The sequence below is a fragment of the Anoplolepis gracilipes genome, chromosome 6 (assembly GCF_047496725.1).
Source record: "Anoplolepis gracilipes chromosome 6, ASM4749672v1, whole genome shotgun sequence".
In the NCBI taxonomy this organism is placed as follows: domain Eukaryota; kingdom Metazoa; phylum Arthropoda; class Insecta; order Hymenoptera; family Formicidae; genus Anoplolepis; species Anoplolepis gracilipes.
In genome coordinates this window covers 5,198,550-5,224,363 of record NC_132975.1, presented here as the reverse complement: position 1 = coordinate 5,224,363, position 25,814 = coordinate 5,198,550, and the positions used below count along the sequence as shown (strand labels likewise).

The following is a 25,814-nucleotide window of genomic DNA, read 5'->3' as shown; positions in this document are numbered from 1 at the left end:
TGTATATAAAATTTAAGTATAAAAGAGTAAAGTGTGCTTGGATGATTCAGTATGTTGATAAGCCAGATAGTAGAATTTAATTGCGACTCTCTAATACAGAAAATTTCTTGACGCAAGTTCGCGTGTTTACTGATAAAAAAATACCGATAAATATCACAAACCTAATTTCTGAGGGTCATAATTGTGAACTTTTGACATATTATTTCAATAACTTAAAGATAATTTAATATATGAAACATGAATACTTAAACAAATTACTATAAATGCTCAAATTATAATTTCAATATTTTATCATTATTGTTTTATTAAAGAATCGTTATTAAAATAATTTTGATTAAATAAATATGTTATTAAAATAATTTTGATTAAATAAATATGGAATTATGGGTGTCCTAAAGATTTTTTAATTTTTGTATTTTAAAAATATCATCGCCGAGGAAGAATAAATTAATATTACAGAATATACGCCATAATTGCGGGTGGAAAGGATAAAAGACGCTATAACGCTCTCTCGAGGGTTTCTAACTCTGAGGTCGACCACTGACCGGTCAGTTATATAGCCACATAGGATTAGCATGAGGTTGCACGCAATCCCGACGTTTAGGAAGACGATAAGAGAATAGGTTCCCGTTTCCTCGACTACCTAACTTTTCAACCCGTGACCTGCTACGTAAAACACAACCTCGATCATTGTTGAGAGTCGCTCATTTTTTGTCGTATGCGAGCTATACTATCAGATGCCACAAATATAATATAGTACATACGCGACTAACTCTTATCTCTCCGTTCAATCTTATCTCATTTCTTAAGCGGAAAAGATTTTTAACAAGAAAAAATTTGAACAATATGGAGACTTTATTGAAAAAAAAATGATCTACTTATTTATAAAAAAATACAAAGATGTACAAAAATTTATTGTACGGTAGATCGTTGTGCAGATACTTGGTCTCACTGTGGAGTTTAACATATTATAAATTAAATCATTTATCAAAACTTAGCATTCATTAGTAATAAAACATCTCTTGCATATCGTACAATATGAATTAAGTATTCATTACTTCTTACATATCAAGTTCGTTTACACAAGTACAATAAATAATTTATAAATATATCTAAATATATTATGTATCTAAAATTATGATAGCCAATCAGAAGTTTATGACTGTTTATGCATTATTTACAAAATAGTTTTATAGTATATTCTGTATCTTAATCAAATTAATCAATGTTCTACAATTCAGTTGTTTCGATCTTTTTTCCCAAAGGATTCACAATTACATTGCCTGTGTAAATCGATGAATTTCTGCTAAAATCGTTTTGAACATCCATACTTTCAACACTGTAATAGTAAAATAAAAATAAATTGTATATATGCCGTATTATTATATATATATTAAATATAATAATATTGCATCGTATATAAATGAAATATAAAAACTTTGCATTTAAACTTAATAATCGCGTCACAATATAATCATCATAAATATATAATAATCATTTTTAATTTATTAAAATTATACTAATTAATTTTTATTATGAAAGTAGTAATATAAGAGAAGATTAGCTTTATATTATATTACCTAGAAATAGTTGAGACTCTTGGCTCTATGTAATATGGTTTATCTTCGGCTCTTTGGTTCGTATTAGCTTCATTCATCATCTCTTCATTATTAAGCGCGTTCTCGTCGAGAGAATCTCTTTCGGATGTATGGCTGAACGATTCGTCGTTCTTGAACCATTCATTTTCGTACGCGTGCATCCATATGGGATTTGATCCTTCCACACTATGTTTATTCGTATTTGGAACACGACCAGGACTTCGCATAAATTCCGAGTCCGATGCACCTTGAAAAGATATCAAAAAAGATATATTTTAATAATACAATAATATTGCAATAAAAAATTACATATGTCTTACATTTAATGCCGAAACTTTTTCAAAATATTAACATACACTACGCAAAAAATTAAAGAGCCACTTTCTTCCATATAAAAAGAAACCAATTTTCAAGTAGTTGCAACTTCCTTAAAAATAATCGGAAGAAGATCAATAAAAAAGCGTTTCAAAGCTTCAAGTTTCTAGTTTCAGAATCTTTAAATAAAGTTCAATTCTTTCTATTCGTTACAAAATTATATTGTAAGAAAGCGACGTTCGTTGATTGAACAAATTTTTCAAAAGTTTGTCCAAGAATACCGAATTAAAAAAAAATCCTAGCACGAAATTCATTAAGAATGTTTAGTACCTATTTTTTAAAATATAGAAATTTAATAAAATTTGCACAGATTGTTCCGATACATGTTCAGAGACTTATAAAAAAACCGGGAGTTGATTCACTGAAGCAATCAAAAGTTATAAGGATTTTAATTTGCAATGAATTTACCCGTCGATATTATTATAAATTATTTTGTGGATCTATTTATACGTAAAAGTATTAATATAATTATAAATATAATTATTTATATAAATAAATATAAATATAATTATTTCTGTCCTTTTTAGCCCTTAAATTGATACGATTACAGATTTTCTATCTTATAAAAGACCTGTGATCGTGTTGATTTAAGAGCTAAAATAGATAGAAATAATAATAGGAATTTATTCAAAATTTGCAAAAGTATAGTTTAAATATAGAGGAAATATTTGATCACATAATTTTGGTCAAGTACTGACTAGTTCAAAAGATATTGAATATAATTTTCTCAATTTCGTCCTATTATCCGAGATGACATATTATTTATTGTGAAAATGTGGCAACAAAGCATTCAGCTGAGCCTTCTTTTGACATTTTAAATATGTTTTCATTTGAAGAAGCCTCTATATACAAACGTGTAAGCGAGAAGCGACTAGGACTCATATGTCAATTTGCAATTTGACCACAACTTATGAAAAATTACCATGTTGCCACATTTCCTTCTTCTCGGAGAAATGACAAATTATTAAATTTATCAAAGAAATAGTTAAAAATCTTCTATATTTTGTCATTATTCGCTATTATAATTTTTATTCTGACATTTAAAATTACTCTGTACGAGTAAATTCTTTTATTCTTGTAATTCAAATTTTGTGCTGTAATGTTGAAATCGAGGTACCGTCAATGATAAAAGTTTCTCATTATAATTTAAGAAACATGAAAATTGTCCGAAAAAAAGCAACAGAAGTTCGAAAATAAATACATTTCTACACTCTAGCTATAAATAAATAATAAGATTTTATGCAATCTTTATAATAATCATATATCAAGATATATGAGAAAAGTATATATTCATCAATTTTGACTATTTTTTGCTCCGATTATAGGTGCTAAACATCCTTAAATGGGTGGTAAAAAGCAGAGTTTTAGCTTTAATTTCTTCGAAGAAAGTGGTCCTTTAATTTTTTTTAGTGTATATCAGAAACTAAGTGTTTTGCGAAAGAATCAGAATTCTATCAACTATAATGAAAAGTTTAAAAAGTAACATATTAATTTTACAGAAATTCCAATCAATAAAATAGCATATGTAAATTAATAAACATTAGTTCAAGTTACCGAACGGTGATGCGTTCGCCGCTTTCAATTGCCTTCGGAAAGACGCTCTTTGAGACAAACATAGAGCGACACATAGAATCAATAGAGCTCCTAGAAACAGGGTCAATGTGAGCAGCCAGAAAGTCGTTCCTGCTTGTTCGTATTGAACGATCGGTTGAGACTTTGCCGGCTGCGTGTCGAGGACATTGAACTCCTTGAATAAATTGTCAAGTTTCTCAATATTTCTGTCAACCAATTCGAGAACTTCGGATACCTCGAGGATCGAATTGTCTCGACGATTCACGAGGTGCAAGTATAAATCTGTTTTTGTTCTATCCACGGAACCATCTTGATTTTCGTGCACTTTGTATTCGTCAACATTAATAATAGCGCTAGTGACATTACCTAGAATTCTATAAATATAAAAAGACTTAGATTTATTTTATCTTTAAAAATTATTCACATAATATTAGTACTTTTTTGTCTATTTCTTAATAAAAATTTTTAATTTTTTTTTCTTGATTTCTTGCATAAAAACGCAGTATATATTGTGCTTACTCTCGGAATGTTTCGATTCGACTTCTAACTTCCGGCGGATGTTGACGAAGAACAAAACGAACCCGTTGATCCTCTCGTAATAAATAAATGAAAACCCTCGCAGTATCTTGTAAGCCATAAGTGTCATTAACGAGTATCTATATTTACATTATATACAAATAATATTTTACTTATTTTATTATTTTATGCTATTATAGAATTCTTATTTATAAGAAGACATAAATAATAAAAAAGATGACGATTTCGTAAAAATAAATCAGTTCTTGCATTAGATTTTAAATTTATGTTAGAATAAAAATAAGATATATTAGTAGGATAAAGATGTACCATAAAATCAAAGTAACCCTTCATTCCACGTTGAGGATCAAAGTTCAGGCTTACTGCTCCAGTATCTTTATTTACAAGAAAAGGTTGTAGTTGCATATTTTCGAAACCTTCAGTTAATGTCATGTGAATTTTTCCTACTTGATAATAACTGAGTATAGCATTATCACCAGCGTCCAAATCAATTGCCTGTAAAGATATTAAATATATGTTCTACGATTGAATTGAATAATTTAATTTAAAATTTAAAATTTAAATTTAAACCAGTAGTTTACTGGTATTACGTTTTATAGCGTAATATAAAATTACCTTTACGTGCATAAATTGCGTGCCAAAGTCGGCTTCAGTAGTGACACCACCCGTGAAAACTTTATTAATAAATCGCGGTGCATTGTCATTGATATCGTCAACCTTTATGGCGATTTGTAATAAGGTATCATCAGCTTCATCGAACATCATTTCGTTATCCGGAACGGTCTCGCAATCTTCTGTTGCTTTAACAAGCAATATATGTTCTTCTTGTTGTTCTCTGTCCAACATCTTGGCAGTCTGAACGGTGAATTTTATTAAATATTTTAAATTATTAAGAGATAAAAGATGTAAATGGAATTTTTATTAAAATTTTTAAATAAATTATTTAATAAAATAAAATAAAATATTTGAAAAAACTGTGAATAAATTATTTATAAAATAAAAAATAAAACTTACACCAAGTTCGTGCTTATATATATCTAAAACGAACAGTCCGTCCTCATTTCCGTAAACTATGAAATAACAAACTTGCGTGGGAGGATCGTCTAAATCGTCAACTTCGTCCCTGTCAATTGTTTCTGGAAGTAACACCATCTCTGATCCAGGAGGTTGTTCTTCCGTAAAATTTATATGAAAAACGTTTACTAAAAACTGCGGCTCAAAATCGTTGATGTTACGCACATAAATCATTAAATCGAGGTCTGAGCTTAAAGGCGTTGGAGTACCCAAATCATATGCTTCGACTCGTATCTATATTAGGGACACATATTTAATATTAATTTTAGATTTTACTCCTTCGTGAAAATTTAATAAAAATTAATTAAAAAAGATAATAAATTTAATTCTATTTCTATTTCTTTATATTTATCCATACCTCGTACAATTTCTGAGTCTCTCTGTCGAGTGGTGACTTTAAAAAAATTGCACCACTATTCTCATCAATATGAAAGGTTCTCCAATGTCCTGCAAGATCTTGCTTTAAACGATAATGTACATCACCGTTTAATCCCGTATCAGCATCTTTTGCCTCGATTTGAATAATCGAACTACCTACTGTCATGTTCTAAAAACGTTTTGTTACATTGAATCATTAATGCCGTTTCATGCAAATTACAAATATAACATTATGTAAATTATTCAATTTACATAACGAATGAATAGAAACACAAACCTCTGGAACTCGGATGGTGGTGTTGTGTTGGGGACTGACGAACAAAGGAGGATTATCGTTGTAATCCGTGACGCAGATTTTCAAAATTTCATTATTCTTATTAGATGGCGTTCCCAGATCGCGTGCTTCGACATTAAATGTATAATTGCCAAATTTTCCTCTCAATGGCCGCGCAGCTTTTATCTTTGCCGTCCAATAATCAGTTTGTTCCAATATGAATAAACCTGTTAAACAACATTTTATCAATATTATTCGGAATCGAAATACACTATGCAAAAAAATTAAAGGACCACTTTCTTCCGTATAAAAAAAGCCAATTTTCAAGTAATTGCAACTTCCTTAAAAATAATTGGCATAAGATCAATAAAAAAGCGTTTCAAAGGTTGAAGTTTCTAGTTTTAGAATCTTTAAATAAATTTCAATTTTTTCTACTTGTTACAAAATTACATTGTAAGAAAGCGACGTCCGTCGATTGAACATATTTTTCAAAAGTTTGTCCAAGAATGTCAAATTAAAAAAAATCCTAGTACGATTTCATTAACTGAATGTTAAAGAGCAGAGTGTTAGTTTTAATTTTTTTTTAACGAATGTTCTATATAATTTTTTTTCGCCGAGAGATTCATTATTAAAGCAAAATCGAGCTATTGACTTTGAACCCTTATAACTAGTGAAAAATAAAAAAAGTAACAATATAAAAAGAAAAAGAAAAAAATGAAAAATGAAAAATAAAAATAAAAATAAAAAAAAAGTAAAAACAGTGATCTTTCAAAAAATAAATAAAAATAAAATATACATAACTCAAGACGTTACTAAGTTAATGTCAAAAATAGAGAAAAAAATTATAAAATACAGGATTATATAGGATTTTAAATATAGGATTTTTTTAAATTTGACATTCTTGGACAAAAAATTCAAAAAAATATATATAGTTTGTATCAAATAATTGCGTTAATTTTCTAATATATATATTTGCATTAATACTGTATAATACTGTTATAATATAATATAGGATTAAACTTTAATCAAAATTTAGTTACGTACCTTGTTCATTGCCAGAAGTAATTTTAATTATGACTCGTCCATTTGGCGTTGTCGGATCATCAGCATCCTTTGCTTTTATGACATACACTAAATCACGTATGTCGTGAAACTCTGATATGGAGATGCAATCTTGAGGTATATCCATCTTTGGAGTATTATCATTTACATCAGTGACTATAACTCTAAAATAAAGTAAATTTAGCTTTATACAATAATGTTATTTAAATGATTGTAGTTTAAAATTAAATTTAAAAAAATATATTTATTATCGAATATCTATATCTATAAATTATAAAAAAAATTGTCTTTTGAAGTTTTGTAAACATACTGAATTTGTTTGAATGCATTTCGAGATTCTCCTGCAGTATAACCAAATTGATAGTTATCCCAAGCCTCTATAACTAAAACATAACTATGTTTAGTCTCCCAATCCAAAACATCAGCCACTGTTAATGAACCAGTTTCTGGATGGATAGCGAAAGTCCCCTAGTTGAAATAATAATTGACTATAATAATATGCTATCTATATATATATATCAATATATTATATTGCATTGCATTTAAGGATGTTTAGTAACTATTTTTAAAAATATAGGAATTTAATAAAATTTGCACAGATTGTTCCGATACATGTTCAGAGACTTATAAAAAAACCGGGAGTTGATTCACTGAAGCAATCAAAAGTTATAAGGATTTTAATTTGCAATGAATTTACCCGTCGATATTATTATAAATTATTTTGTGGATCTATTTATAAGTAAAAGTATTAATATAATTATAAATATAATTATTTATATAAATAAGTATAAATATAATTATTTCTGTCCTTTTTAGCCCTTAAATTGATACGATTACAGATTTTCTATCTTATAAAAAAACCTGTGATCGTATTGATTTAAGAGCTAAAATAGATAGGAATAATAATAGGAATTTATTCAAAATTTGCAAAAATATAGTTTAAATATAGAGGAAATATTTGATCACATAATTTTGGTCAAGTACCGACTAGTTCAAAAGATATTGAATATAATTTTCTCAATTTTGTCCTATTATCCGAGATGACATATTATTTATTGTGAAAACGTGGCAACATAGCATTCAGCTGAGCTTTCTTTTGACATTTTAAATAATCTATCTTTTCATCTGAAGAAGCCTCTATATACAAACGTGTAAGCGAAAAGCGACTAGGCCTCATATGTCAATTTGCAATTTGACCAACTTATGAAAAATTACCATGTTGCCACATTTCTTTCTTCTCGGAGAAATGACAAATTATTAAATTTATCAAAGAAATAGTTAACAATCTTCTATATTTTGTCATTATTCACTATTATAATTTTTATTCTGACATTTTAAATTACTCGGGTACGAGTAAATTCTTTTATTCTTATAATCCAAATTTTGTGCTGAAATGTTGAAATCGAGGTACCGTCAATGATAAAAGTTTCTCATTATAATTTAAGAAACACGAAAATTGTCTGAAAAAAGCAACAGAAGTTGGAAAATACATTTCTACACTCTAGCTATGAATAAATAATAAGATTTTATGCAATCTTTATAATAATCATATATTAAGATATATGAGAAAAGTATAAATTCGTCAATTTCGACTACTTTTTGCTCCGATTGCAGGTGCTAAACATCCTTAAGTAAATGATAAAGCTATTAACGTTAATGTAACGAGACAAAAATATACTATATTGTGCAGTTGTAAGTAAATGCAAAGTGCATTTTATATCGTTCGTTCTTTACCTGAGATGATATTCTATCTAAGAGATAGGTAATTTTTCCATAATCTCCGCTGTCGGAATCTGCGGCTTGTATGACTGTGATTTCCGTGCCAATTTTGGAATTTTCCATGACAGTTACACTACTGACGTTCGAAATGAAATACGGATTATTGTCGTTTTCATCTAGCACTTGAACATATACTTCTGATAAACTTGACCTACAAAATTTAATTAGTCTAACATTTGTAGAAACACATAATGTTGAAATACTATTAATTATTTAGCTATTGCAAATAATTATAATATTTTCGAAATTGTGTGCACATAAAAATATAACAAATTAAGAAAATTATAATCTAAAGAATCATATCATCAATCTATACCATTTTTGCATAAAATTTTCTTACCGAGGTGGAATTCCAGAATCGGTTGCTCTAACCGTTAAGTTTAGCCACGAATACATTTCTCTATCAATTTTGTTAGCAACGACCATCTCTCCGGTTTCAGAATCTAAATGCACGAGATCAATAATCTCTTTCGGCCCTTGCAGGGAATAGGTAATGCTACGATTTTTGTCAGCGTCGTCCGCGACGATATTCGCGATATTAACACCATTTTTACTGTTCTCGGTAACGGAACGTCTATAAAAGGGTCTCCGGAATTTAGGATTGTTGTCGTTCTCATCTTCAATAATTATATTTAGCATGGCTGTACAAACAATTTTTATAATATTATTATTTTCATATTAAATATAAGAAGGGGTTTCCCTCCTGATAACATATACCTTTGTTTAAAATTGTAAAATGTAACAAAACTAACCTGATGCAGTTTGCAGGCCTCTTACTGCAGCCAAATCCTCAACCACAAGCCCTAGTCTAATAGTTTCTACCCTTTCTCTGTCCAACAACTTTACTATACGTAACAGACCATCCAACGCATTTAATTCCAGCGCTGCTAAATAGTCATATTCCTGTATCTTGATTAAAGTACCTTCCTCGTTTCGTGCCTCTGATGAATTGGGATCCACCCGATAACGTAAAATAGGAGCCACGTCCGGATCTTGTGCCATTATGCGATGAACGTACGCACCGACCTAATAATTATTTATTCATTCATTCATTCATTCGTTAATGTCTTTACAAATACGATGAACAGTCACCTGACAACGCACCTGAGTGTTTTCTCTGATAGTGACAGTTCCAGGATCAATGAAAACGGGCGGTTTATTATTAACATCTAAAATCGTAATGTTAACGAGAACCTCGGCCGTTCGTTGAATTTCCGTACCACTATCAATGGCGATAACGTTCAAATTGTACGTTGTCGTTTTCGGTGACGTCAGATCTGGGTCTAGATTCGAGCCCGGTGCCACTCTAATCACCCCTGTTTCGGGGCTGATAACAAATTTGTCTTCGGCACCACTTTGAATTCGGTAAACTAGCTTATTATTGGGTGACGACAAATCTTTATCCCAAGCCTTCACCTGTACAAATATAATTTTTATTTAATCGATAATTTTAATAGGGAGTTTGCATTAAAAAAAATACATTTTTTTATATATGTAATTTAAATATATATTATTATAAATTTATTTATAAGAAAATTTAAAATTTTAATCAATAGAAAGGTATTAAAAAATTAAATTAAAATTTAATAAAACTTAAATTGTGAGAAAACGATTTTGATTGATTGGAGTGCGTGACGTCACAGGGCAATAGTTTCAAACGTTTGTTTTCTGTATTCTGTATTGGGATATTCGGTCATTCTTGATCTTTTTTTTAGCGCTATTAGCGTCTTCCTGAATGCAGATATTGCACTGTGACGTCACATCGCGTTCGGTCGTTTCCGGATCGTATTCGACAATTTCAAATAATGTAATTTATATTATTGATTTTCTCGCTCAATTTGCATTAAAAAATTACGAAAAAAATAATTACATTTAAAACTATATATAAATTATAAAATGCAACATTGTTTTTCAAAATCATGCAAACTCCCTATTATCAATATACTTTATTTCTTTATTTTTTAATTTTTTGCATAATTATAAAATCTTTATTTTTGCCTTACAATAATGTTAATTACATACTTGTATAACACTCGTGCCACCTGGTAGATCCTCAGCTATATTTCTCTTATATAAACTTCTTTCGAAAACAGGCGCATTATCATTAATGTCTTTCAAATAAATAATCAGGGGCACGTCAGAAGTTAGGCTCGGTGTGCCAGCATCTCTGGCTCTCACCGTTAATTTCAGTGGACGTATAATCTTTTCTTTGTGCCCCTGATTGATAGGCAAAGCTTCGTAATCCAAGGGACGAACGGGAGTCACAATTCCACGTTTCGGATCGATTGTAAAATTTCGAGAAAAGTCACTCGATACCAATGCAAAAGTTATCTCACTGTTTTGGGTACCTGTATACATAAAGTATAAAATAAGTCTTAAATACATGTCTTATTTGTTTTCCGTTTATTATAAATACTGTCTAACCATTTAGATCGTTGTCAGATGCTTCGACAATCAGAGGCGATTCAAAGTGATCCTCGTTCTCCAGCAAGACAGCTTCGTATTTATTTTGCAGAAACATAGGTATATTATCGTTGACATCATCGACATTGACTATTAATTGCGCAGTGTTGCGATTTCCTTTTCCAAGATCATCTCGAGCTTCAACTGTCAAATAATGTCGAGCTACTAATTCGCGATCAAAACTGGGCCCCGGATGTTTAACTGTTATCACGCCGGTAAGAGGGTCCATTGCCAATCTATGATACGTGAAAATAAATAAATGACAGCTATCGCGATTTCATCATTTTTGTTGATATTATTTCATTATCAGATATTAATCTTTATATAATTATAGTGAGCAGCAAAGGAATTTTCTTACGTTTTTTCACTAACTTATAATAGATCAAAAATCTGTAGATGTCGAAAAATTGTATAAATTGTGATATAAATGTGATACGATTTTATATATTAGTTTTAATTTATTATTTTTTTTTTTAAATTAGTGTATTATCTCTTACGCATGTGCAATGCTACCGCCTAAAGTCGTATATCGTATTCCATGCGTTCCAAAGTTACCGCTGTCTTCGTCCAAAGCCTGTACCCAAGCCACGGTAGTTCCCTTTGCACAATTTTCCGGAATTGAGACTTCATAGACATTTTCCGTGAATTCCGGATAATTGTCATTTTGATCCTTTATAAAAACAGTGACTGGTACCACACTGTATTTCGGCGAAATCGGCAAGATTTCTTTCGCGACGAGTGTAAAATTTACCACTATAAAAGTCCATAAATTTTATATTCTATATGAGATTAGTAAATATATGAAATAAATTGTATATTGGATTAATAATGCGCATTAAGTTATGAAAGAATAAACATATATTATATTGAAATTTTAATAATAACTTTGTATGCGATATTTACTTTACTGCAATAATCCATTAAGGATGTTTAGCACCTATAATCGGAGCAAAAAGTAGTCGAAATTGACGAATATATACTTTTCTCATATATCTTAATATATGATTATTATAAAGATTGCATAAAATCTTATTATTTATTCATAGCTAGAGTGTAGAAATGTATTTTTGAACTTCTGTTGCTTTTTTTCGGACAATTTTCGTGTTTCTTAAATTGTAATGAGAAACTTTTATCATTGACGGTATCTCGATTTCAACATTACAGCACAAAATTTGAATTACAAAAATAAAAGAATTTATTCGTACAGAGTAATTTAAAATGTCAGAATAAAAATTATAATAGTGAATAATGACAAAATATAGAAGATTTTTAACTATTTCTTTGATAATTTTAATAATTTGTCATTTCTCCGAGAAGAAGGAAATGTGGCAACAAAGTAATTTTTCATAAGTTGTGGTCAAATTGCAAATTGACATATGAGACCTAGTCGCTTCTCGCTTACACGTTTGTATATAGAGGCTTCTTCAGATGAAAAGATAGATTATTTAAAATGTCAAAAGAAGGCTCAGCTGAATGCTATATTGCCACGTTTTCACAATAAATAATAAGTCATCTCGGATAATAAGATGAAATTGAGAAAATTATATTCAATATCTTTTGAACTAGTCAGTACTTGACCAAAATTATGTAATCAAATATTTCCTCTATATTTAAACTATACTTTTGCAAATTTTGAATAAATTCCTATTATTATTTCTATGTATTTTAACTCTTAAATCAACACGATCACAGATTTTTTATAAGATAGAAAATCTGTAATCGTATCAATTTAAGGGCTAAAAAGGACAGAAATAATTATATTTATATCTATTTATATAAATAATTATATTTATAATTATATTAATACTTTTACTTATAATTAGATCCACAAAATAATTATATTTATAATAATATCGACGGGTAAATTCATTGCAAATTAAAATCCTTATAACTTTTGATTGCTTCAGTGAATCAACTCTAGGTTTTTTATAAGTTTCTGAACATGTATCAGAACAATCTGTGCAAATTTTATTAAATTCCTATATTTTTAAAAATAGGTACTAAACATCCTTAAATTAATCAAGAAAGAAAAAATATAAAACTATTACCTGATATCTTTTCAAAATCAAGTTTACTCGAATTTTTAACGCGTATTAAAAATGGTGCTTCATTAATCCCACGAAAAGGTGTTACATCAAATATTCCACCGTCGCCTTCGATGAATATTCGAAACGTACCATTAGAACCCTTCAAAAAATTCACTGCATTAATAAAAAATATTTTCAAAGTTTGATAAAAACAATTACTTTTCAAAATAATACATAATACTTTTGTAGTGTTAAATAATTTCTCTGAATATTTATTTACTGGAAAAGTTAAAAATACGTCGCAACAAATCTTACCAAGTCATGATCGTAAACTTCCGGTACGGTATCACCAATAAAATTGACGGGAGTATTTTGTGGCGCGTTCTCGTTTATTTCAGCATAATATAACATACTTCGAAATGTTGGTGTTTCATCATTTACGTCAGTAAGAATGATGGTCACTTCAGTGCTAACTGAAGGCGGTGGATTAATTTTTGACACTTCTTTCACCGTGATTTCTAAGATAAAAGTGCCATCGCTATTCTCTTCAGCTTCTCTGTCCAATTGTGCTCTAGTGAACACAAGACCGGAAGTCGCATCAATACCAAATAGATATCTCGGTCCCTTCGTGATACTATATGTTACTTTGTTATTTATCCCCTTATCACCGTCCACTGCACGAACTGTAATGAGATTTATCATCGTTTATTATCATTAGAAAATTTTAGATACAGAGTATCTTGTAATATTTTGTATGAAATATATTATACACTTTAATGTTGTTATTATTATTTGAATAAGATTTCAAATTAATTGGCTGATAATTAAAACCTTATTATTTCTCATTTTAATTAAACAGCATCAATTTAAGAAACTGAATACCTTATTCATATATTTCAATTCTATTTCCGCATTTAATTGAATTTTTATTAAAATTTATTATAGTTAAATCTTCTTAATTGGAAATAGTTTACAAATTTTTCATTTCATAATATTGCATAATAATTTTCGTATTTTTTGTCTTAATCGTAGAATGTAATGCCGACCTTGTAAAACAGATGTACCAATCTTAACGTTTTCACTGATTCTTGCGACGGGCGTCATGGCTATAAATTCCGGCGGCTGATCCTCCACATCCTGTACCTTGATCAAAATCGCGGTCGTTCCTGTATTTACCTGAAATGATTAAATATTTATCTAAAATAATTAAGTATAAATAAACTCTATCTTACAGGAAGTTGCTTCAAGTAAATGGCTATAATAAATAACTGTAACGATGCCTATGTAGATAAGATATAATCATCGTGTCTGGCATTGTTCATCCTTGACTGCTCTTGACTTTGCCGGAAAAAGTCATTGAACTATCCGGTAATTATAGGTCATACGGGTTTTATCAGAATATATCCACGTGTAATATACAAAACAACACACATAACATCTTGTATTTTACATACATAATACCCGCATAATTTTAAAAATGTTTACAAATATATTACATTCGACCGAATAATGTATGCATAGAACTTTGATTTATATCCGCAAGAATAAAATAAAGAAAGGTGGGTAAAATGTGTTGATTTTTGCCCAGAAAGTGTAACGTAAATTACATATATTTTCTTATAGTCTTTGAGTTGCTGAATACGAAAATACCCGTTTTATTTGTGGTCAAAATTGATCAAAATAAGTAATTTTTAATATTAATTCGATTAGTGTCGATTTTGTTGTAATTAAAAAGAAACATTTTAGAAATGCTAAATTTAACGTAGCAAAATCAACATAATATAAAAATTAAAAAATAAATAGTCAATTTATTCAAAAAATTTTAAGCTTCATCAGATGCAACTGTATACATTGTACAGTTTTAATATCAAATTCTTGTTCTTTGTACAATACAAACAAATAATAGGATATTAATGGTAAAAATAATAAATATATATTTAATAAAAATACTTTTGAATATATTTAATAAATAATACATTTAATAAAAAATACCTTTTCATTTATTGCGCGGTCTACGGCCAAGATTCGCAGCTGATATAGATACTTTCGTTCGTAATCTAAAGAGCCCACCAAGCGTATAACACCTTTGCCGTTAATGGTCGATATGCTGAAAACGTTGTTATCGCCATCCAATTCTTGAAGATAATATACTACTTGACCATGAGCACCTAAATCGGCATCAGTAGCCTCCACCGTTGTTAAGACACTTGGACGTGAATCCTCCCGAAGTGTTAGTGAGGTTGGATGTGGACGAAAAACTGGTACATTATCGTTTATGTCCTCAACCAGAAGTAGCAGACTTTGCGTGATAAAATTTCCCTCTCCCAACCTTCCATCCGTCAGCGTTAACACGAGAGCATACTCGTCTCTTGCCTGACAGGGCATAAATTTGCATGAAATGGGAAAACGAAGTGGATTCAGGAATATTTTTTTATCGTAAAAACTCGGCAATATTCAAGAAAATAGAATGTAAAGACTAAAGTGTACGTATGAAATTTAAATCAAGCCGACGTAGATTTTAAAAATTGTACCATCGCGTACGATGATGGAATTATAGCTCGATTATTCTAACTAGGTACTATCATCGACGATAGAAAGTTAATTTCAGACTCGCGTTATTTCACGCGTGCACTGATGATGGCCACAAATGACAGCTTTGCAAAGCGAATCCTTGTGGAGATGATTGGTCGCAAATTATGTTTGTTTCTGTCGTTGATACTTAAATTTCTCTTTAATCATTACGATGTTGTCGGACTAGCGATACTACCGATTATGATCCACATATGGAAAAGAGTTAAGCTGTGTTAATCGTCCTTGCGAAACAAAAATAATAATATTGATACAACGTAAGAATTATCGCGATATTTCTCTTCCTGCATTATTTCCACTTCCTTAATCATGTTGGTTGCTCGAGCTCTAACATCTCATTTGATAAAGTATATATTATGGTTTCCGATCATTATTGAGATGATAACTTTTGTTCTAAGGATCTAATTTTTTTATGTGACAACGTAATGTGATAAGTAACTTTTAACAAAAATATTTTCTAGGCTAAATGCGTGACAGATGTCTAATCCAATAAAATACGGTTCTAGATCTTTTAAATGTTAGAAATATGTTAAATTATAATATAGATTTTGGAAATTACCTCTCTGTCCAGCAACTTATTTAAGTAAATGTTGGCTTCAGTTAGGCCAAAGTTTTCAACTCGAATCACATCACTACCAGGCTGTTCTCGGACGCCGAAAGTCAGGATGTCACCATCTGTGTCGATGCCTTTGAGCCTGTAAATTAAACTACCTGCAAAAAATTTTGTTATTAAAAAATATTATTTATATACAATGTAAGTGTATATAAAAAAAGTACGACATTCTTAAAGATGAGTTTCGAGAAAATATATTGTTGTCAAACGATTACGAAAAATATTATATTTTCATATTAAAGTCGCTTTTCTTAATAAATTTGCAAATTTGTAATCTAAAGGTTCAAAAATGATGTGTTATAGTTTAAAAAGAAAACTTATAATCTTTACCAACTGGCGTTTCAGGCCCTTCCTTCAGTCTGAGAACAATTTCTGTTTGTCCATCTATGAGGAATCTAGGAGGATTATTTCTGGCCGAGCAATATGTTAACAAATATCCAAATATAAAATATAATAATTCTATTTTAAAGCGGCTTCTTTTACACGATCGCAATAACCAGGAAGTTGACGTTGTTTGCTTATTTGACGTCATCTTGATAGAGCAAGATTTGAAATCAACATGATCTCCCTCGCACAGACTGTTTCACAATTAGATCAAATCTTGATGCTCTGAAATCAATGCATAAATATGCAATTTATTAAATCAAAAAATACTACTTTAAGTGAAAAATTATATTTAACAATAAAATGTATATTTTGAATAATTGAATAAGAATTATTTTTTAAAAAATGGACAAAATAGAATAAAAGTTGTGATATGTTATCATTAATACATAATTAAAATATAAATAACATAATTTCCAAAAATTATATTGTATATATATTCTATTGCACATTTCTTGCATATTTATTGCAGATCTTTAGTAGGTATGTGTTTCGCAGAGACTTTGACATACTTTATTTACACGTTTGTAGCCTATTTATTTGCTGCATTTAGTTTGATAAACCGATATTCACGCTGACTGGTTGCTTTCTCCTCGGTAAAACGTCGTCTTGATGCAATGTCAAGAGTATCTCGTCGCAAATGATCACGGAGATTAAACCGGAGTGAAAGCTTACCGGAAGAAACGACGTTTTCCCACAGCTCTTAAATCTACGATGTACGATCTTAATATAATTAAAAAATTATTTTCCCAACTAGAGATCTCTCTTATCTATTATGTAAGGTATACTTAATGGTTCGGTCCTCTTAAGATCTTACGTAGCTAACGAGATGATATAATATTGCATTCTTGGAAAGAACAATGTTACAATTAAAGACAAAACAATTTTCGGAAAATACTGTTGGAAATTTTAATTGAATTTATAGAATTATTATCAATTAAAGATATTTAAGGATGTTTGGCACCTACAATCGGAGCAAAAGTAGTCGAAATTGACGAATATATACTTTCTCACATATCTCAATATATGATTATTATAAAGATTGCATAAAATCTTATTATTTATTCATAGCTAGAGTGTAGAAATGTATTTTCCAACTTCTGTTGCTTTTTTTCGGACAATTTTCGTGTTTCTTAAATTGTAATGAGAAACTTTTATCATTGACGGTATCTCGATTTCAACATTACAGCACAAAATTTGAACTACAAAAATAAAAGAATTTTCTCGTATAGAGTAATTTAAAATGTCAGAATAAAAATTATAATAGTGAATAATGACAAAATATAAAAGATTGTTAACTATTTCTTTGATAATTTTAATAATTTGTCATTTCTCTGAGAAGAAAGAAATGTGGCAACATGGTAATTTTTCATAAGTTGGTCAAATTGCAAATTGACATATGAGGCCTAGTCGCTTCTCGCTTACACGTTTGTATATAGAGGCTTCTTCAGATGAAAAGATAGATTATTTAAAATGTCAAAAGAAGGCTCAGCTGAATGCTATGTTGCCACGTTTTCACAATAAATAATATGTCATCTCGGATAATAAGATGAAATTGAGAAAATTATATTCAATATGTTTTGAACTAGTCAGTACTTGACCAAAATTATGTGATCAAATATTTCCTCTATATTTAAACTATACTTTTGCAAATTTTGAATAAATTCCTATTATTATTTCTATCTATTTTAGCTCTTAAATTAACACGATCACAGGTTTGTTATAAGATAGAAAATCTGTAATCGTATCAATTTAAGGGTTAAAAGGACAGAAATAATTATATTTATACTTATTTATATAAATAATTATATTTATAATTATATTAATACTTTTACTTATAATTAGCTCCACAAAATAATTATATTTATAATAATATCGACGGATAAATTCATTGCAAATTAAAATCCTTATAACTTTTGATTGCTTCAGTGAATCAAGTCCAGGTTTTTTTATAAGTTTCTGAACATGTATCAGAACAATCTGTGCAAATTTTATTAAATTCCTATATTTTTAGAAATAGGTACTAAACATCCTTAACAAACCAAGAGCAGCAGAATATATGTAAATGAAAACATTATATTTATCAATTAATGTCAAGCGAATTTGATTTTAATCAAATTTTAATGTAAGTTCTTGAGATATTGCATTAAAAAAATTTGAATAATTATAATTTTGTAAATTATAGAAGAAATTTGTGTTTTATTTTTTTGATAAGGACCTGAAAATTCTAAATTGTTTATAGAAAATTTATAAAAATATTTGATAATGATATTGAAAACATTATTTAATAAGATTTAGTAGATACGCGGAAAAAACGTGCTTGCACTGACCCATGTTCGTGTGTAGGGAATCTCCTTTAAGATAGTTTGACACTTAAGCAACACTGAGTGAGCACGCCGAACGGTGCTCTTCTTGCCAACAGAGTGTATCGGCCACGCTCTTGACTTTTAAGACTCTGCTAAATAACAGGCTAGTGCGAAGCTTCGCGATGTGCGGATACTCGTGTATTCAAATGTGCACGATATACGTGCGCTATCTGATTTTCAACGAATGAAGACCGTTGCTTTAACACAGGAAACAAAATTCTTCTTATCCCGATAAGTATCGATAAGAATTACGGTAAATAACAAGATATTTATCTGTCATAATACAATCAGCTGATTTTAAATAATTTTTTTAATAATTACGATAAATCGCGTTTAAACATCACGCTAATTACACCAAGATATTTTATTGCTCAATACTATCACAATCGCAACTAATTAGTTATATATATATATATATATATATATGTATTGGTTCGTCTAATCTTTTATCTATTATTTGAAAGTGTAATATTTGAATGCATACACGAAGATCGCGTGATTAAGATTTTCTTTGAAAACCAACACCTCATAACAACTGCACTCACCTTCATATATAGTGAAGTCCTTCGTATCAAGAAGATTGATCGATAATATACACTTTAAATAGGATAATTTTATTATTTAACTACCGTATCAATTTTTACTTTCAACACAAACTACTCGTACAGAGGTGGAACACATAAGTTTTCACAAAAGAGAAACATGTATGTACATAAAGGAAGTTTTCTCTATGTCACGCTGGTTGGAATAAAGGGTCAGTCATATTTCCAATGTCGTATTTCCAATGAGGGTACCAAGGGTACGTGACGTCATTTCCTACACCTGCCATGCATGCTTCTGAATGATAATACCGACCAGGATATTGACATACGCCCATAATACTGTCTGTTGCCCAGCCAACCCCATACAGAATTTGCTTGCGTGACGAGCTCCCCCACACCATGAACACATGTGTAAAAGATCTTTTCAGTACGTGTGGGTATGTTAACTGATATATGTGTTTCTTTTTCACAATCAACACATTCAAATTAGAATTGTATAGAAAAAAAGAATTCAAGAACTTTTCCAATAAATTCCGTAAAAAAGTCTTTTACCTTTTTTTACCTTTATATTTAAATTTAATTGTAATTTAATTTAAAATATCTAAAATTATATTATTTCATTTTTTATTATTTGACTTAGCATTATCTAAATCAAGTAAAAATTAATCTGCGGAAAACGACTTTGAAACTGTTAATGCGTGAGTTTGTAGCTGTTTGCTGATAAGAACTTGCCAATTCCGGGACTCTATTTCTTTGCGGTTACATCTGGCGTTACAACAGTAGACAGATGCTACTGCGAACAAAGCATATATATACATATGTAAAGTGAATTTCCTTTTCACACTGTGGCACAACGAGACATTATTCGTGGGAGTGAAATTAACAGGGTCTTATTTCATCGCAGGAATAATCACGATGTAATACAATGGTATTGTATGATTATCTAAGGAGAAGAGATATGATTTCATAACACTATAAAAGGATGCATATAGCTGATTGTGAGTTAAAGCGCGATTGCATTCTTGCATAATAAACATTCCCGTTTAATGATTAATATGTTGTCATAAAGAAATTTGGGTCAGTGCTAACAATCGCCGATTGCTATCCAGTGATTAGCTGCTTCAACGTTCAATTTTAATTCCGTAATAAACGGAAGCTACAGTATGTAAAGATGAATTACACGCAAGAAAGAAGTATAAATTATATTGTTAGATGCATAATATGTGGGTACAATAACATTCTATATTTATTTTTTTTCACTTATTTAATTTTATTTATCTATTGTTTTATTTATTATTTTATTAATTTTTTATTTTATTTATTATTTATTTTTTGTACAAATATATAATATATTCTCTATTTTTATTTATTTTTGTTCAAAAGTTTTAGAAAATAAAATTTTACGCTAGAGATTAGTATCGTTTTTATCTCAATATGTTTTATACAGCGTTATACATGTGGGGTAATTTTCAGTTCTTAAATCATACACAGACCTTTGCTTCTTCAAGAAGTTTGTTGAAAATTGATTGTGTAATAATAAGTATATGAGACGTGTACTTTATAGAGCGCAAGGCCAGTTATTGAGGTCTGGCTAACAATACCATTGATTCCACGAATTAAACCTTCATCGGTGTCAGATAAGCATTAATTGTACGTCATATTCGTGAGATTCCATACCGGTATAATTCGTACCAGCATGTCGACTGTGATAGACATGCTGTCTGTCAGTGTTTTAAAAGTTCTGCGAAACTTTCTAAAAAAATTGCGCACGCCTTCTCAGGGCTAATAAAATATAGGGATAAGAGAAATGATTAATTAAAATATATAAATAGATAAACATTATGCATTTTCTATACAAAATCTTGTAATTCTGTGTAATCGATAAATGTAGAGACACATTTATTATTTTTGCAATATTTAAAAAAATATGCTTTGATTGTTATCACTTTTTTTCTAATCAAAATTAATAGAAAATTTCCCGAGTCAGTTACGTAAGTTAATTATGTACTTTTAATTACGTTTTTATATCTTTACTTGTGTGCGTATAGTCGCGTAAAACTTTATTATTACAAGAAATATTAATACAAGCTAAAAGTTTTTAATTTGAACACTTAACGTAGAAGAATAATCTAATTATAACAGAACAAGGGGCTTGGAATATACTTTTTATGATTACAAATGTGAAGTTTCAAATATTCATTTAAAGGTGCTTTGTACTCACCTAAATTTTTATGGCGGGAACATATGTTCATTCAGTGTGAATCAGTCTTTATTTACACGTTTTAATTGTCTTATCGCAACTTCAACACGTTGCTAGCGCTAATGTTAGCGTTAATTACGCGCGGAAAATATGTTTATACATATGTATGAATAAACTATATATTTCACAAATTAAACTGAGTTAATTAATCCTTCATCGTTACAACCTTTCAAATGTCACCAGTCGTTGGTACTTCTTTTCACATATATTATCATTGTTATTTTGTTGCGACGACGGAAATTGATGATTCCACCATAATTTAATTACTTATATGACATTAATTACGGGAATCAAAAAATCCTCTTCTAAAAATCACTGTACTTCCGATTTAAAAGAGAGTCCCTTAATCGAGATGTGAAAAAAAATTGCACGATCTAGTGCACTGAAGGCAAGCTCTTTTGCATTGCAGTAGCACTTTTTGCACGCAATATTTCTTATTATTCTAACGCAGGTGTGTAATAATAAGTTCGTGAAGTAAAATTGATTTTTTTTTTTATTATTATGGCGAAGTTAAAGTGTCGAATTTTCATGGACCCGTGTCGTTGCGCGATCGGCCGCGAACGCGGCGCTCACCTGTCCGGGTGAGCTTACGATAGTAAACTGAAGGATCGAACGAAGCCAGCGTGGTTCCCGTCGAGAGAGCGCACATCGTTGCCTGGCGGCATTCGTTCTGTGGCGTGAGCACTGACCGTGCACAGGGAACACCACAAAACGTACGGTTGTTCCAAGTTAAATTCAGCCCATCGTGCTCCCCGAGGCGTGCACGAGGGGGCTTCGCCCCCTCGACCCCTCCGCCGTCGCAACCTCCGGTCACCTGTGCCATCTCACCGCCTCTGCAGGGGAAGATATATTTTATACAGGGGGATAGTGGGGTAGACAGAGAGCGTCTCTTTGTGTGTGCGGATCGTCATAATGAAAGAAACGGTAGCGTGCGATTATTAGTGACGGTTAATAATCTTTGCATACGAATAATAACATTTTTATTAATGCTAGGAATTAAGTCCAAGGTGCGCGGTTGCGTAACGAATTTTGTCAAAAGTAAAATAATTTATAAATCTAATTTTAAAATATGTATAAATGTTATACATATCTAGGAGCAAAGACGCTTGTTATGAAATGTAAAAAAAATTATATATTAATTATGTATGAATTATATATTATATATTAATTATATTGAAAATTATATACATACATAAAATAATGTATAAAAAAATTAGTTTGCATCTTAAAAATAATAATATTACTTTAAAAAGAAATTGATTTTAAAAATGCATATCCTGAAATTAATAATATAAGTATTTTAGAAAAAAAAATATTTCTATATAGAAAAGATAAGAAGAAAAAACATAAAGAAAGAAAGAAAGTATTTTATCATTTTTACTTGACTTTTTATGCATTTTGTTTTTTACATAATAATTTTTATCAATGATATTTTGATGTAAATAATATTTTGCTTTTGCACATCATGTGAGTCATTATATTAAATTATATAAATTCTATAAAAAATACAAAAAAATAGATTTTTTAATTAGTTTGTTTAATATCAACATCCTACATTATCTGCAAGAGATGCTAACAAAAATAGTACTGCATCTTTAGAAATTTGTGGCAGAGGATACAAGTTTGAATGCAGAAAAATCTAATAATCTATCGACCTTTATAAAGCCACTTTATACCTACTGTGAGTTAAGTTTGTTCGAACCTGACCAACTGATCAAGTTAACTTCCACTTCCAACATTGAATATCAGATGTCGCAAGTTGCTTTCCTGTTATCTCTTTAAAGTTGTAATTATATTTTTTAGACGTAAAAATATACTATATAAATATGATATAAAAATAAAAATACAACCAGACAAAAGTTTAAAAAATATATGGATGTAAAATTTAAAAAATAACTATAACTAAAGATAATTTTTATAATAATCAATAAAATTAAAGAATTAAAAATAATATTTTCATATTATCTTCTTAAAATATATGCAGCATACATAAAATAAACAATTGTTGTATGAAAAAAGCGCCTTTTTTAAAAATGGATTAAATATATTTATTAGAACATAAATCTATTGCATGTTTTTTTATATTGATTTAAGTTAACTTTTCTGCAATCATCTCGAATGTGTTTCAACTACTTCCATTGAACGTTTCTTCTTAAATATCAATCATACCACTCGTATCTCAAGACCTTTTGTACCAATTGCTGTACGAAATGTATGAAGTGCTTCTATCGCCTACGTGTTCTTTACAAATGTGAAATCGAGCGTAGACCTTGAATCGCTTATATGGTGGGCAGCGCATGAAAAATTCTTTGAATAAAATTGGGACAACATAGCAATGATTCTGAAAGAGCACGTCATCGCATAAGATGATGTAATTACATTGAAGGTAAAACGTTATTGAAGTTTTTTTGTCTGTGTATTAATCCACTAATTTATGTTTCTTTTTCACAATTTGAAATATCTGTTTGTAAAAAGAAAAGAGAGAATTCGATATTATTTAGCATAAATTTAATTTCTTCGGAACTTCAGCGATTGTTTGGAAATTATGTCGTGCCAAAATTTCATTGATCGTTGCCATGCGCGGTTTGATATGCGACTTACCAAAAGGAACGTAACAATGAATGAATAAACTCAACAAAAAGAAAATGTACTTTCATCCTCGTACAATGCTAGCTATGATATGCTCTTTTAAGCGACAGAAGATAGATTATTAATGTACCGCGTCTCTTCGCAACTCAATAATCTGCTTTCTCCATTTTTCGTTTGTGACAAGAGAGGTTTAGGGAATGAGAAAAGTCAATATAATTTAGTAATCTCCATTCGCGAAACTTATATTAAGGTTTCTAAAATTTAATTGAAATTAATATATTTCTATTCGCTAAATTTAGAGAGACATAAAGATTAGAACTCAATATGACGTAACATATTATACTGTATAATATTTCAGGGATATAAAATGGAATGCATTGGTTACAGTAAATTTAAAGAAAATATAGTACAAACACTTAAAAAAAAAATCTTAATTTTTTTAAGGATGTTTAGCACCTACAATCGGAGAAAAAAGTAGTCGAAATTGACGAATATATACTTTTCTCATATATCTTAGTATATGATTATTATAAAGATTGCATAAAATCTTATTATTTATTCATAGCTAGAGTGTAGAAATGTATTTTCGAACTTCTGTTGCTTTTTTCGGACAATTTTCGTGTTTCTTAAATTATAATGAGAAACTTTTATCATTGACGGTACCCCGATTTCAACATTACAGCACAAAATTTGAATTATAAAAATAAAAGAATTTACTCGTACAGAGTAATTTAAAATGTCAGAATAAAAATTATAATAGTGAATAATGACAAAATATAGAAGATTTTTAACTATTTCTTTGATAAATTTAATAATTTGTCATTTCTCCGAGAAGAAAGAAATGTGGCAACATGGTAATTTTTCATAAGTTGATTAAATTGCAAATTGACATATGAAACCTAGTCGCTTCTCGCTTACACGTTTGTATATAGAGGCTTCTTCAGATGAAAGGATATGTTATTTAAAATGTCAAAAGAAGTCTCAGCTGAATGCTATGTTGCCACGTGTTCACAATAAATAATATGTCATCTCGGATGATAGGACGAAATTGAGAAAATTATATTCAATATCTTTTAAACTAGTCAGTACTTGACCAAAATTATGGGATCAAATATTTCCTCTATTTAAACTATACTTTTGCAAATTTTGAATAAATTCCTATTATTATTTTTATCTATTTTAGCTTTTAAATCAACGATCACAGGTTTTTTATAAGATAGAAAATCTGTAATCGTATCAATTTAAGGGCTGAAAAGGACAGAAATAATTATATTTATACTTATTTATATAAATAATTATATTTATAATAATATCGACGGGTAAATTAAAATC

At 29.5% G+C, this 25,814-nt stretch overlaps 1 protein-coding gene across 1 annotated transcript; it reads right to left on the bottom strand.

Annotated features, from left to right (window-relative positions):
• Positions 1 to 1,179: 1,179 nt before the first annotated feature.
• Positions 1,180 to 22,461, bottom strand: Cad88c (cadherin 88C). Its single transcript, XM_072894651.1, has 25 exons — positions 21,855 to 22,461; positions 16,672 to 16,950; positions 16,288 to 16,439; positions 15,132 to 15,512; positions 14,186 to 14,315; positions 13,455 to 13,822; positions 13,161 to 13,299; positions 11,610 to 11,865; positions 11,074 to 11,348; positions 10,672 to 10,997; positions 9,754 to 10,065; positions 9,402 to 9,675; positions 8,990 to 9,290; positions 8,605 to 8,800; positions 7,181 to 7,338; positions 6,853 to 7,034; positions 5,812 to 6,035; positions 5,515 to 5,703; positions 5,097 to 5,390; positions 4,698 to 4,937; positions 4,392 to 4,577; positions 4,065 to 4,201; positions 3,528 to 3,919; positions 1,581 to 1,845; positions 1,180 to 1,339 (listed from the first exon to the last, which is right to left on the bottom strand). The coding sequence occupies exons 2-25, from the start codon at positions 16,871 to 16,873 to the stop codon at positions 1,231 to 1,233; spliced, it is 5,688 nt and encodes a 1,895-aa protein (XP_072750752.1). The 5' UTR covers positions 16,874 to 16,950; positions 21,855 to 22,461; the 3' UTR covers positions 1,180 to 1,230.
• Positions 22,462 to 25,814: the final 3,353 nt, after the last annotated feature.

Bases quoted from the DNA above. Each gene is read 5' to 3' on its own strand.
- Cad88c (XM_072894651.1), bottom strand. From the start codon at position 16,873: ATGACGTCAAATAAGCAAACAACGTCAACTTCCTGGTTATTGCGATCG. The intron at 15,513-16,287 runs GTAATTTCCAAA...ATGCCCTGTCAG, and splicing joins ATAAGTTGCTGGACAGAGAG to GCAAGAGACGAGTATGCTCT. The intron at 4,202-4,391 runs GTACATCTTTAT...ATGTAAATATAG, and splicing joins AGGGTTACTTTGATTTTATG to ATACTCGTTAATGACACTTA.